Source organism: Elephantulus edwardii, unplaced genomic scaffold (assembly GCF_000299155.1).
Source record: "Elephantulus edwardii isolate Elephantulus edwardi_28Jun2011 unplaced genomic scaffold, EleEdw1.0 scaffold00005, whole genome shotgun sequence".
Lineage (NCBI taxonomy): Eukaryota > Metazoa > Chordata > Mammalia > Macroscelidea > Macroscelididae > Elephantulus > Elephantulus edwardii.
In genome coordinates this window covers 10,418,811-10,432,064 of record NW_006399755.1, presented here as the reverse complement: position 1 = coordinate 10,432,064, position 13,254 = coordinate 10,418,811, and the positions used below count along the sequence as shown (strand labels likewise).

General features: G+C 42.5%; 1 protein-coding gene across 1 annotated transcript in view; it reads right to left on the bottom strand.

Moving 5' to 3' along the window:
- The window catches only part of LRRC42 (leucine rich repeat containing 42), a 29,808-nt gene extending 17,983 nt beyond the window's left edge, over positions 1 to 11,825 (bottom strand). Inside the window, exons 1-2 of the mRNA XM_006879706.1 lie at positions 11,603 to 11,825; positions 558 to 1,044 (exon numbers count right to left, since the gene is read on the bottom strand). Coding sequence (XP_006879768.1) covers positions 558 to 1,030 — 473 coding nt within the window. The 5' untranslated portion in view covers positions 1,031 to 1,044; positions 11,603 to 11,825. The remainder of the gene's footprint in view (positions 1 to 557; positions 1,045 to 11,602) is intronic.
- Positions 11,826 to 13,254: the final 1,429 nt, after the last annotated feature.

Genomic DNA, 13,254 nt, shown 5'->3' with positions numbered 1-13,254 from the left:
TAAGGTGCATCTGATACAGGCTGTGGTCTTTCTGATTATTAGCAATGCATCTGAGAGCTGGACAATGAGTAAGGATGACAGAAGCAGAACTGATGCCTGTGGTGCTTGAGAAGAGTACTGAACATCCCATGGATGGCCAAGACAGTGAACAGATATGTCTTGGAAAGGGTGCAGCCAGAGTGCTCTTTGAAGGTGAAAATGATGAGGCTTTGCCTCACATACTTTGGGCATGGTGCTATTTCTTGGAGAAGGACTAATGCTGGGAAGGTTGGCGGGTTGGCAAAGGAGAGGAAGACCCTCAACTAGGTGGATGGACACAGTGACTGCTGCAGTGGGCTCTTGTGTGTCAGGAAGTTTGAGGACGGCACAGGATAAAACAAGATTATAGTCTTTTGTTCATAGGGTTGCTATGAGTCGTACTAGACTCTACAGCACCTACCTACAAACAACATATGCGGTATTAAAGTGAAACAGTGGTTAATGAAGGAATTAGCCCCCAGCGCTTGATAAAATCATCAAACCCAATGAAAACTCAACATCCTAATCAGAATACCCACCTGTTTCGCAAACACAGGGAGCACAGCACCAGACTTCCATAGGCCTCAGTGAATTTCTGTAAAGCCCTCAGCCCTGCACCTGGCTCAGTGAATTTCTGTCTGGCTTCAGCAGCAGAGAACAGCTTTTCAGCAATCTGCTCAGGGAAGCCAATAAGGGAATCAATGTGATCTACATTGTCAGAGATGAAGCCCAGGACCAGACTGAAGAGAGATTTGGCAGAGTACCGAAGATTCCCTTCCCGAGTGTATGTGAAGATGAAATGATCAGTCTTCTCTTTCTGTGCAGTATCATCTTCCCTGTTCATACAAAGCTCCACAGAAAAGCCTTTGGGAAACAGTCTGAAAGGCTTTGGCTTTTGCAGGCTACTCTTGACACCATCCAGGGCCAGGTTGACCATGTGCAGCTGCCCATTTTCTCGCACGTAGATGGGTCCTGGGTCCAGGTGGTTTTCTGAGTTGAGGTAGTAAGACATTGCCTTGGTTCTAACTGTAAAAGCAAGGCACAAGGGAAACAAATCCAATTAAAATGCTATTTGTAACATGTAACTTCATTATGCTGTGCCCAGAGCTTTATGCCTACCTGCAGGCCCTGTGGTAGGCTTGATTTTAAAAGTGGAATGCACTACTCACTTATGGATTTTGTCACTAGAGGTTGCCTCTTTTACTGTTTCTATTCCTTTCCAACCCTCCCCTTCTCCTTATCTATGTGGTAAACTCCTACTCATTTCTCCAACCAAAAAGCCTGTTGTCATGAAATCTCTTCTGTCTCATACCAACTCAATGTGTTGAGAGAACAGAACTGCCCCATAAGGTTCTGTTGCCTACAACTGTTATAGAAGCAGACAGGCCCCTCTTCTGCAGGATCTCTGGAAAGGTTCAGTACTCAAGTGCAGACTATTTGTGACATCCAGGAACTTATGTTCACCTTTTAAAATCCTACTCAAATCTCATTTCCAAATTCAAATGTAGGCAAAGATTCCTCATAAAGTTAATTCAAGGCAACAGTTTATATTCATAGAACAAATGGAAACAACTTAAATGCCCAACAACAGGTTTTTAGTGAAAATCATAATACATTCAGATCATAGAATAAGCATTAAAACTTTTATACCTTTTCCGGTTATAAATAGCTGTTGTTATGTGTTGTTGAGTTGCTTGCGATTCATAGTGACCCTATGTACAATAGCCTTGAAACCTGCTCTATCCTGTGCAAACCTAACTGTCTCTGACATACCCACCCCCATTACCTCAGTCACTAAATCAATCCATCTCACAGATGGTCTTCTTCCCTTGTACTGTCCCTCCACTCTCCAAGGACTGGTCCCTCCTTGCAAAGTGCCCAAAGTATGGCAGAAGAAGCCTCAGAATCTTTGCCTCTGAGGAGATGTCTGGTTTCATCCTCTCTAGGACAAATCTGTGGTACACATGGCAATTTTCCATTTGTTTTTTAAAATGTGTTTACCTACAAAGACTAAATAACTCACTTGCCACCTAGGCATCTTCCACACACTTATTGTTGAATCTGGCTCACTGTTTTGTTGCTGACTTGTCTCTGGGACTGCCTTTCCTCCAGTCTGAGCTCTGTGAGGAAGAACCATGTTTAATTCATGTTTTAGGTTTAATTCAAGGCTTACAGATAATCCTCGTCATGAACTGTGTCTTTAAGAACTTGTAGTTAACTCACAAAAGATGCAGACTTCAGCATAAGAAAAGACTCCAAGTCTTTGCAATATCTTAAAAGTTGTCCATACAGCAAATGAAAGTGATTGTGATGAAAAATTCATTTCCAGAAAAGGTTGGTTCAATAATTTCAAAGTGGGGGCAAATTTACATATCATCAAAGAGTAAGTAAGAGCTGTAAGCTAGTAAGGTAGGACATTAGTAACTCAAAAAGGAACTTTTTATAATTACTTGCTAAAACTACAAGCAACAGAGGTTTTTTAATCTACAGATAAAGACCTCCACAGTAAGAGCTAAATAAAAGTTAATGGAAATACTTTCTTTATTAAAGTGTTTATCAAGACACCTTTGGATTAAGGCTAAAATTTCTGCAATCATGTGGGTAACATTTTACCCAAATGAATGGGAATAGTTTTCTGATTTAACTGTGAAATTCCAAAATTCACTAGGAATTGCTATACTAAATATAATGAAGGTGTATGATTATGATTTCTACAACAATTTAAAGAGAGGAGTGAAGTAAAATTTCAAGTAACAGGTAAAAAAAACTGGTATTACTCCTAAAAGATTATTTTGACTTTTTTTTTTAAATTTCATTATTTTTTGTGTGTACCGTCAAATCAGATCTGACTGGTACAGGAGGACATTGTTCCTCCTTCTCTAGCAGAGCATCTGATGGATTTGAACTGTGAACCTCTGAGTTTGCAGTTGCAGCTTCTTGCCACTAGGCCACCAGAGCTCACCTATTTTGACTTTTATAGTGATTTAATCACATCAATGCAGGACCAGGATGTGACTCTGACACTACTTACGGATGCAAGCAATTAAGTTACTGATAAAAAAATGTTGAGTCTCAGAAGATCAAACAATGACTATGTTTGTGGGAATCACCACTATGCATGTTTCTCTCAAGGATAATTATGTATGTAAAGTGCACATCTGGAAACAGGGCCTTGCCTAGCCCTAGAGCTTTACTCAGTCCTGCTCATCCCTTTTTGCCATAATAATCAGGTGAGGCTGACATCCTCTTTTGCTTTGCTCCAGACTTAAATACCTTTTCTGCCTCCCTAGCCTAATTCCTACTCATCTGTAACTCAGCTCAACCACCAGCTCTGTCCTGTGAAACCTTCTCTAACCTCTACTCCAGTGTGTGTCCGTCTGGTTCTCCCAAAATATCTCATATCTCGAACCTAATATGCCACATGCCCTTAGCACCACGGAAGGCAAGGCATTTATTTGATTTCTCTTTCTTTCCATTAAGTTGTTGTTATGTGCCTCAAGTCAGAAATGACTCATTGCTGACCCTCTAGTGGGTTTTAAGAGGGTGGAAATTACACAGGAAAAGATTGTGGAGCAGCTGGTGGATTCAAACCCCCTGCCCTTAATTTGGTAGCACAACTGCTTACTCACAAGGCTACCAGGGCTCCTTAATAATAGTATGTGAAAAAAAAAATAATAGTATGTGGCCTACTATTAGATACGTGCACTAAATGCAAGGAAGAGAGTCAGTATTCAGAGCTGCAGCGCCCAATGATATGGTTGCTAGGAGCCAGCTCCTCTTCCAGACAACAGCTGCATGCTCCTCCCCCACTCTCCAGACCCCACTGCAGGTGGCAGAAGCAGAGCAGATGATGAGAGTACAGCTACTGGTACAGTTTGGGGGAGGGGAGAAAGAACCTATAACTTGTCACAACGCCAGCTCTTATAAACTATTCTCTTGCCAGCATTCAGTGCCTGCTGCTAAGGGGGTTGGTTCACTTAATCTAAACTCTTCTTCCTAATAGGAGAAAGCATCTGGCCCCTTCAACCTCACAGATCTTATCCTTAATAAGCAGATCTTCCCTAATCTTTATCTTTGTAATGGGAGATTCAGAATCCTAATTTGACTTGAGATCAAGAAGCAGGTACCAGGAAAAGCCCTAAAACAACAAAGTATTTTAATTTAATAGTGTTGTTGTCTTTATGTGCCCTCAAGGCAAAAGTGACTCCCAGCGAACCCTCTGGTGGTTTTTCATAGACTGTAAATCATGTAACAGGAGACTGCCCATTTTTCTCCTGAGGAGCAGCAGGTTATTTTTAAACCTCCTGCCTTTAATCTGGCAGCACAACTCCTTACCCACTAGACCACCAGAGCTCCCATAATGGATCAGCTCACTGAATAACAGAACAGAATCTACCCCTCTATATTACCTCTAAACCTCCCCTTACTCACAAACTTTGAAGTAAGGATGAGTGGATGGATGACCACTTTTGAGTGATAATTAGAAAAGTCAGATTCTATCCAGCAGAGGGCACAAGCAGTATGAAGTCTGAGCTCACAAAACGGATGCCAATTCGGGCTGCCTGCTCTCCTGGAAGCTCTGCTTCCAAGAATCATTTTCAAAGACAGTTCTGGTCATATTTTATCCTTTCATTACTCATCAAATACCACTTCTCTTTTTATTTATATGATGAGAGAAAAATCCAGTATTTCCTGGAAAGTAAATACACATTATTTGTCCAAAAGCCCAAGGCCTCTCTCTCCATTCTTCAACTGTAGCAAGGAACTAACCTTGGTTTAGGGAATCCTGGTAAGCTTCTGCAACAGCATATGTGCACTGTGCACTCCCAGTAAGGAGTTTCCAGTATGTTTGTAAGGTACAATCTTAAGGAATATTTAAACTCTTTAAGGCAAAAGAATCCCACATAAAACTCTGAAATTGGTTTCCATGCTCCTAGCTATTATAGTGGGCAGCTGATTAGAAGACAAGAGCCTATTCTCTAGCATGATTTAAAAAAATGCAAACAAATTGGAAGACTGAAATTAATTAGTATATGCATAAGGCTTTTGTAGATCTGCATTAATTATGCTACATTTTAGATCAATACAGTAGTAGGGCATTCTGAGAGTTTCCCTGCCACCCTACAGAAAGGTTGTTTTCTTTTTTAATTCTTATATTAGTTTGCTTACAAAGTTCATATACATTGTGTTTCACATTACCCTTCAATCACATTGCGTTCATACAATCATCCCCATTCATTATATTTTATAAAGTTATTCACTATTATGGAACAGTACATCAGCAGAGAACTGCCAGAAGTCCAGGCTGGGTTTAGAAGGGGTCATGGTACTAGGGATATTGTAGCTAATGTTAGATGAATTTTAGCTGAAAGCAGAGAATACCAGAAGAATGTCTATCTGTGTTTCATTGATTATGCAAAGGCATTTATTTGACTGTGTGGATCACAACAAACTGTGGCTGACTCTGAGAAGAATGGGAATCCCAGAACATTTAATCGTGCTAATGTGAAACCTATACTTGGACCAAGAGGCAGTCGTCAGAACAGAGCAAGGGAACACTGCATGGTTCAAAATTGGGAAGGGTGTACGCCAGGGATGCATCCTATCTCCATACCTTTTCAACCTGTATGCAGAACAGATTATCCGGGGGGCTAGGCTCTATGAGAAGAAGTGTGGTGTTAGGATTGGTGGAAGATCTATTAACAATCTGCGTTATGCAGATGACACAACCCTGCTTGCTGAAACTGAGGAGACCTCATGCACTTGCTGCAGAGGGTCAAGGACTGCAGCCTTCAGTATGGACTGAGACTCAATGTCAAGAAGACAAAGATTCTCACCACTGGACCAATCAGTAGCATCAGGATGGATGGCGAGAGATTGAGATTGTTCACAGCTTCAGTTTGCTCGGCTCCACGGTCAACACTCTTGGCACCAGCAACCAGGAAATAAAAAAACGTATTGCGATGGGAAAGTCTGCTGTTAGGGACCTCTCTAAAGTACTCAAGAGCAACGGTGTCTCTCTGGAGACTAAGGTGCGCCTTATACGGGCCATGGTTTTTGCAATCACTTGTTATGTTTCAGAGAGTTGGACAATGACTAGGCAGGAAAGAAGGAGAATTGATGCCTTTGAGCTGTGGTGCTGGAGAAGAGTATTGAATGTACCATGGACTGCCAAGAAAACAAACAGATTCATCCTAGAGAGGGTTAAACCAGGCTACTCCTTGGAGGTAAAGATTCTGGGGCTTCGTCTGACATACTTTGGACATGTTGTAAGGAGAGACAGGTCCTTAGAGAGGGACATCATGCTTGGTAGGGTGAAGGGACAGTACAGGAGGGGAAGACCCTCTATGAGGTGGATTGATTCAGTGACTGCAGTAATTGGAATGGGTGTGTCAGAGGCAATGCGATTGGCACAGGATAGAGCAGGGTTTGGGGCTGTTGTACATAGGGTCGCTATGAGTCGCAAACGACTCGATGGCCCATAACAACAACAACATTCACTATTAAAAAAAATACTCACCATTGAACTATGCCTATCATTACCACATCTTTACAGATCTCCACCAGATCTTTCCCATTTCCTCCACCCACCAAATGGTGAGACCTTGTGATTTCCTCCCTGCCCATCCTCACCCCCTCTGCTCCCATTCTCCTCTGCTTGGATCCTCATACACGTTTTACTAGTTATCTATTTCTACAATAATGGTCCTACGCAGAATTAGTCCTTAGGAGTCCAACTTAGTTCACTCAGCATAATGCTCTCCAGTACTCCAAAGTTATTTAATTTCTCAAATCATTGCTCCTGAGTGCTGTGTAGTATTCCATCGTGTGAAAGTACCACAATTTCTCAATCCATTCAATTGTGGTTAAATATCTGGGCCGTTTCCATGTTCTTGTGATGGTGACGAATGCTGCTATGAACAATGGCGTACAAATCTCCATTTGTGTCTCAGTTCTAATTCAGAAAGGCCATTTTCTTACATTACAGCAGTGCATATTCTAGTATGGTCACCACAGATAAGCCAAAATTACCATGAAGCACATTATTTCATCAAATGAGTAAGATAAAAACCTTACTGCATAATAACTCTACTCTCTCCAGTGTTCTTGAACAAGAGACAAGATATAATAAATTTAAAATAAAATACAACAACTTTAGATTCTGATGTCCAATCTACCACACAAAAGGAATTACTATGCCAGTTGGGTGTTGGGAGGGAATGGGCAGCTGGGTTAAAATTGTAACCTGAGTCTGTGAACTATTTAACTTGAAGAGCAAGAGTTAAAACAGAACACACAGCTAGAGACCACTTACAGTCAAAAAGTAACACCCATAAAGAACATTTCTCAGAACATTCAACTATTTAAGATCAAAATGGTAACATTTGTTCAGAAGCCAAGAAGACAAAAATGAGCTGGGGGAATAGAAACAAGGAACTCAGGGTAGATCTGGGGAAAAGGTTAACACATTGGGGGATCACAACCAATGTCACAGAATGATCCATATATGAAATGTTTAATAGAAAGCTAATTTTCTTTGCAAACTTCCACCTACCCATAATAAAATGTTCCATAAAAAAGAGAAAGAGAAGGATTGACGAAACTTTAGTTATTACTGTTATGTACCATCAATTAGGAACAACTCATGTATGATCCTACAGCAGGTTTTTAGAGGCTATAAATCTCATGGGAGGAGAGCTCACCTTTCTGCTGTGGAGCAGCTGGTGGATTCACACAATTCCTTAAGAGCATGCCACAATAATAAATGATAATAAAAATGGTTTAAGTGGTTATGTGCCACTGAGTTGGTTATAACTTATGGTAATCCTATGGACAACAAAATGAAATACTCCCAATGCTGAGACATCCTCACAGTCACGGGTACTTTTGAGCGCACTGTTGTAGTCAACAAATCTCACTGAAGGTCTTCCTAATTTTTGCTGACCACCTACCAATATTCCAAGGACTACTACGTATGGGTAACATGTCCAAGCAAAGACAATGAGATGAAGTCTTACCATCTCTGCATCTAAGGAACAATCTGGCTATATGTCAAATGTTGATTTGTTCATTCTTCTAGTAATCCTTTGTGTATTCAATATTCTTTGCCAACACCGTAATTCATATGTATCAATTACTCTTTGGTCTCACTATCTAGCTTCCAGATGCCTATGAAGTGAAAATACAATGTCCTGGGTCAGATGCATCTTAATCTTTAAACAGGCAGATCTGCTCAACATCTTTTGATTTCTTCAATTTTGCTTCCACAAGTGTAGATGTGGATCTAAAAAAGAAAATATTTGATAATGTCCATCTTTTCTCCATTTATCATGATGTTGCTAATATTGGTCCTGCTGTGAAGCTTTTTATTTTATGCTGAGGTGCAAGCCATACTGAAAGTCTTTTACCATCATCGGTAAGTGCTTCAAGTTTTCTCTGCTTTCAGCAAGCAAGAGTATGTTATCTACATACCACAGGTTAATGAATCCACCTCCAATTCTAATATTCTTCTTCATACAGTCCAGATTCTCAAATTATTTGTTCAATAGGCAGAATGAAAAAGAAAAGTGAAAGAACACATCCTCTAATGTACACTTCTTCTGATTTTAAACTATGCAGTATCCCCTTGTTTTCATGAGGAAAACTGTCTCTGGGTCTATGGAGAGGTTTTAAGAATCCATGATTAAGAATCTAAAATTCCCATTTTTCACAACATTATCCATCACTTATAATCCACATAGTGGAACTCCTTTCCATAGTCAATGAAACACAGGAAAGTATTTTTTTTTCTGATATTTTAAGCCAAAATTCAACTGACATTAGCAATGATATGATTCATTCCTTTTCTGAATCAGCTTTATTTTCTCGCTGTTCCTTATACTTTTTTTGAGGGGGGCAGTCCTTATACGTCCTTTTTAAAATGTGATTTTTTTTTTTAACAAAAGTTTCCAGAACGGTTGGCTTGTCATTCATTCATGGATATGCGTTCCTTATACTTCTTGAATATATTTCTGCAGTTGTTTTAAACTATCTTGAGCAAAAATTTAATTGCGTAGGATTGCAATAATATTGTTCAATAACAGATAACTCTGTCAGATCACTTTTCTTGGGACTAACTACAGACTTCTTCCAGTTAGCCAGGTAGTTATCTCCCTAACTTGTTGGTAAAGATGAGTGAATACTTACATTATTGTTTCCATTTGTAAGCATCTCAATTGCTATTTGGTCAATTTCTGGAGCCTTGTTTTTCTCTCATGGCTTAAGTGCAGCTTGGACCACTTCCTTCAACACCATCAGTTCTTAATCATATACTACCTCCTAAAATGGATGAATCAATTCTTTTAGATACAATGATTATGTATTTCTTTCACCGTTTGTGGTTTCCTGCTATGTTCAACGTTTGCTCAGAGAATCCTTCAAAAATGCAACTTGAGTATTCTTTTCTTTCAGCTTGAAAATGCCAAGCAAATTCTTTCACTTTGGTTTTCTAACTTTGGATCTTTACCTACTTCATTATAATACAGAAGTTTGTATTCTTGAGCCACTCTTTGAAACCTTCTGTTTTGTTCTCATTGCATTTCTTCTTTTGCTTTAGCTACTCTATGTTCAGGAGCAAGCTTCAGATGGTGGAATTCTCAACTCATTGCTGCTGAGTCAGAATCTACTCAGAGCTGACCCTCCATTGAGTTTCCCAGGAGGGAAATTGCACAGGACATCACATACTTCCCACTAGCAGATTGGAAAAACCAGAGATGCAGCCTTGGGGTTAGTAGAAAAACTCCCAACATTATGCTCCCAAGGTAGTGAATTGGTTAGAATTTATCTAAGCTTTTCATTTGCCAAACACTGATGGGTGCTATACAAAATGATTTCATGTAATCCTCTACAATCTTAAGTGATCAAGATCGCCATTTAGTAGGCAAAGAAGTTTAGAAAGTAATTTATTCACTAATTAAGGACACAGAGCTAATAAATGGCAGAACCACAATCCAATTTCAAAGTTTTATCATGCTAAAAAGTAAAAAGGGATTTCTGGATGGAACCAATGGTAATGTGCTTGAGCTACTAGCAAAAGGTTGACTGGCAGTTTGAAGCTACCCAGAGACACCACAGAAGGCTGGTCTAGCAATCTTCTTTTAAAAGGTGGTAACCTTCAAAATCGTAAGTAAACAGTTTTACTCTGTACACACGGGTCACCATGAGTCAGAACAGCAATTAACATTATTCCAAAGCTCAAGTTTTCCCCACTGCATGAAGAAGCTGTCTCTCAATAAAAATACGACATCAGCCTTAGGGATTAAAAAAAAATGTTAAAAATTAATTTCACCCACCTGTTTGGCCCACTCATTGGGCAGGTGGGGGAATGGAAAGACAGGACAGTAGGAGCTAAATAGCCTATAGTGGATATCTGAGAACAGATTAGTTCTAGGGGACAAGACAAAGCTAGGACGAGACGGAAGAAATGAGCCATATGCATCATAAGGCTGCAGGTACCATTGGTTTATTTGGAAATGGGAATATTCTCGACAAAATATAACATATTCTTGAGCAGATACAAGTCCTAAAACTACCAATCACCAACCAAGAATTGACCTTCGTGTTTTGTGGCACTACCATCATTCAATTTTCACTCCTCTGTTTATTTGTTCCCTATAAACTATACTTTCCCACCTCCTATCTCATCTATATCCTTTATTCTCTCAAGTTCCAGAAGGACACACCACACCCAGTTCTCTACTTCCCAACTTCTCCCACATTTTTTCCATCTCTCCCACATCCTGACATTTAACTTTTTTTAATCTGTCAATTTCAGAGCTTCTTGCACAAATAGATAGATAAATAAATAAATAAATAAAATCTTAACCCTTCCCAACATCCACTCCCAGCTTCCCCATCCCACAAATCTCATGACCTTCCAATCTTTCATGGCAGCTCAGAGCTGTGGCTCCCAGTCCCACCTGCCCCACTTTCCCTACCCAGAGCATTCCACCCCCTCCTACTCTAACCCTCAGGGACTCTTCCTCTCATCCTCCACCTTCCACTATTCCCTTCCAATCTCTAGGCTTCCCTCCCTTCAAACCCCCAATCACTCCAGTCCTTCCCTGTCTCTGTCCTCAACCTTCAAAATCCCCTTTCTTGACCTGACCAGCCTCACTTCCCTCAACTTCACAACCTAAAACACGAACTTCTTTCTTCTCTACCCAAAACCTCACCTCTTCCATTATCTAGTTCCTTTCTTCTCTATACCCCTCAAAACCTAATCCTTCCCTTCTTCGAGCCTCGTCTCAATTCCCACGCATGCCCCTCCGGGTCCAACCAAGCTAACTCCGACCCATCTTCTACTCAGCTCTCAAAGCCCAATTTTTACACACCATTGCCCCCTCACACCCGGATCTCCCTCAAGCCCATCTCTCACATCCCTATTTCCTCTCTCTTTCACCTTTCTCCCAGCCCACAGCCGACTCCCTCTCTCTCCGCAAACCTCTCACACATTCCCCTCCCCCACCCGGTCCCCCCAACCCTCCCCCGCCCCCACAAGCAGTCCCCGGTTCCGTGAGCGGCCCTGCCCGCGGCCACTACCTACCTGTGCCCCTGCCTGGGGCAGCAAGTGGTAACTCCCCAGCGGAGGCTCCCTCCTCCCGCAGCGCTGTCGAGAGGGAAGCAGCTTGGAGCCCGGGGCACAAAGCTAGAGAGGGTAGGACTCAGAGAGTGGAAAGAGGGAGGGGCCGGGGGCGACCTGGCGCCGTGGGACCGCGGGGCCGCCGGGGGGCGGGGGAAGGGCGGGGCCGGGGCGGCGCGCTTGCGCGGGGCCCGGCATGAGGGGCGGGGCCAGGATTGGAGGTGGGGCTGAGGCCTGGGACAGAGACCTGAGGGCGGAGGCCTCCGAGCCGCGAGAGGTGGGGACTGCGCGTGCGTCTTGTGTGAGAGTAGCTTCCCCTCTTCTCCAGACCTCAGAGTCAGAGCTTAGTTGGGGGAGGGTTGCAGCGTGTGTCCAGGTACTTGTCTGAAAAAAGACCCTTGGGCGGGACCGGGCAGCGGAGATCGTGAAAGAGAGTATGGAGGACGCGGGGCTGGCGAGAAGGGGTGACGCGAAGAGCCAGGGGTGGAGAATTCCTGGGAAGTACCGCTTGGGGGGCGGGGTCTGGGAGCTCGGGTGAGCCTCGCCAAAGGAGGGCGGGGCGGAGGAAGACGCCGTGCTGTATGGGCTTTGAGACCAGACCTAACTGGAGGCCACGGCGACCAGGTTGCAGTCCTGGGGTTGGGTAGTCTGCTGTAGTAAGTGAGAGCCTGGTTAGAAGAGGCAGACGGCGCGGGGGTGGGGGGTGATGGTTGTAAGGAGAGCGAGAGTGGAGGAGAGTTGTGAGGTGATGCTGGCGCGGAGGGAGACCACTGGACGGGGTTGTGGGCGTGGACTCCTGGAGGGGGGCGTACAGGCCAAGGGTGATGGAGAGTTGTTTTCCCCTCTAGGCCCTAGGTTGACAAGCACAAACCTTTTTCAATGGCTGGGCAATAGTATTTTGACCCCAGGAAGAGGGGGCAATTGCAGTTCGAGGTAAATAAAGATACCCAACCTGTAGCATCTCAGCTGTTGCTTAACCTTGACTGACTTCCTGCCCAGAGCATTCTCTAAAGATCTTCACGGAAAAATACCAATTTGCAGCCAGCTGCTTAACTGCTGCAACTCAGGCCCCATCTAGTTATGAATTACATTTGATGCAGGATGTAGGTGAATTTAATATATCGTGTGTATTTTGGCGCGGGACCTCAAAACTAGTAGTGATTAGACACCTCCAACGTCCGTGCTAGACTGAGAACTGGAGAGAGATTTTCCCTATTATTATCGAGTCTATTTCATATAGTATATTAGCATATTATAAAGTATGATTAACGCTATAAAATGAGTATATTAAAACATACCTTATAAAACTGGACAGTGTATTTTGGATATGGCTCCGTGGGTAAAGAGCTGCCTTTTCAACCCAAAGGCAGGTGGTTCTAATCCGTTAGCTAGCTGCTCCATGGGACAAAATGGACAGTCTCCTCCTCTGAGATTTACAGTATCTAAAAACCTATTAGAGGTTCAGCTATGAGACAGTTCTGACTCAATGACAATTTTTTTTGTTGTTGAGTGTGTACTAATACTATACAGGGATCTCTGATGGCTTAATGGGTAAGAAATTGCACTGCTAACCGGAAATTTACACCTCTGGCAGTTCAAATCCATCAGTGGCTCCA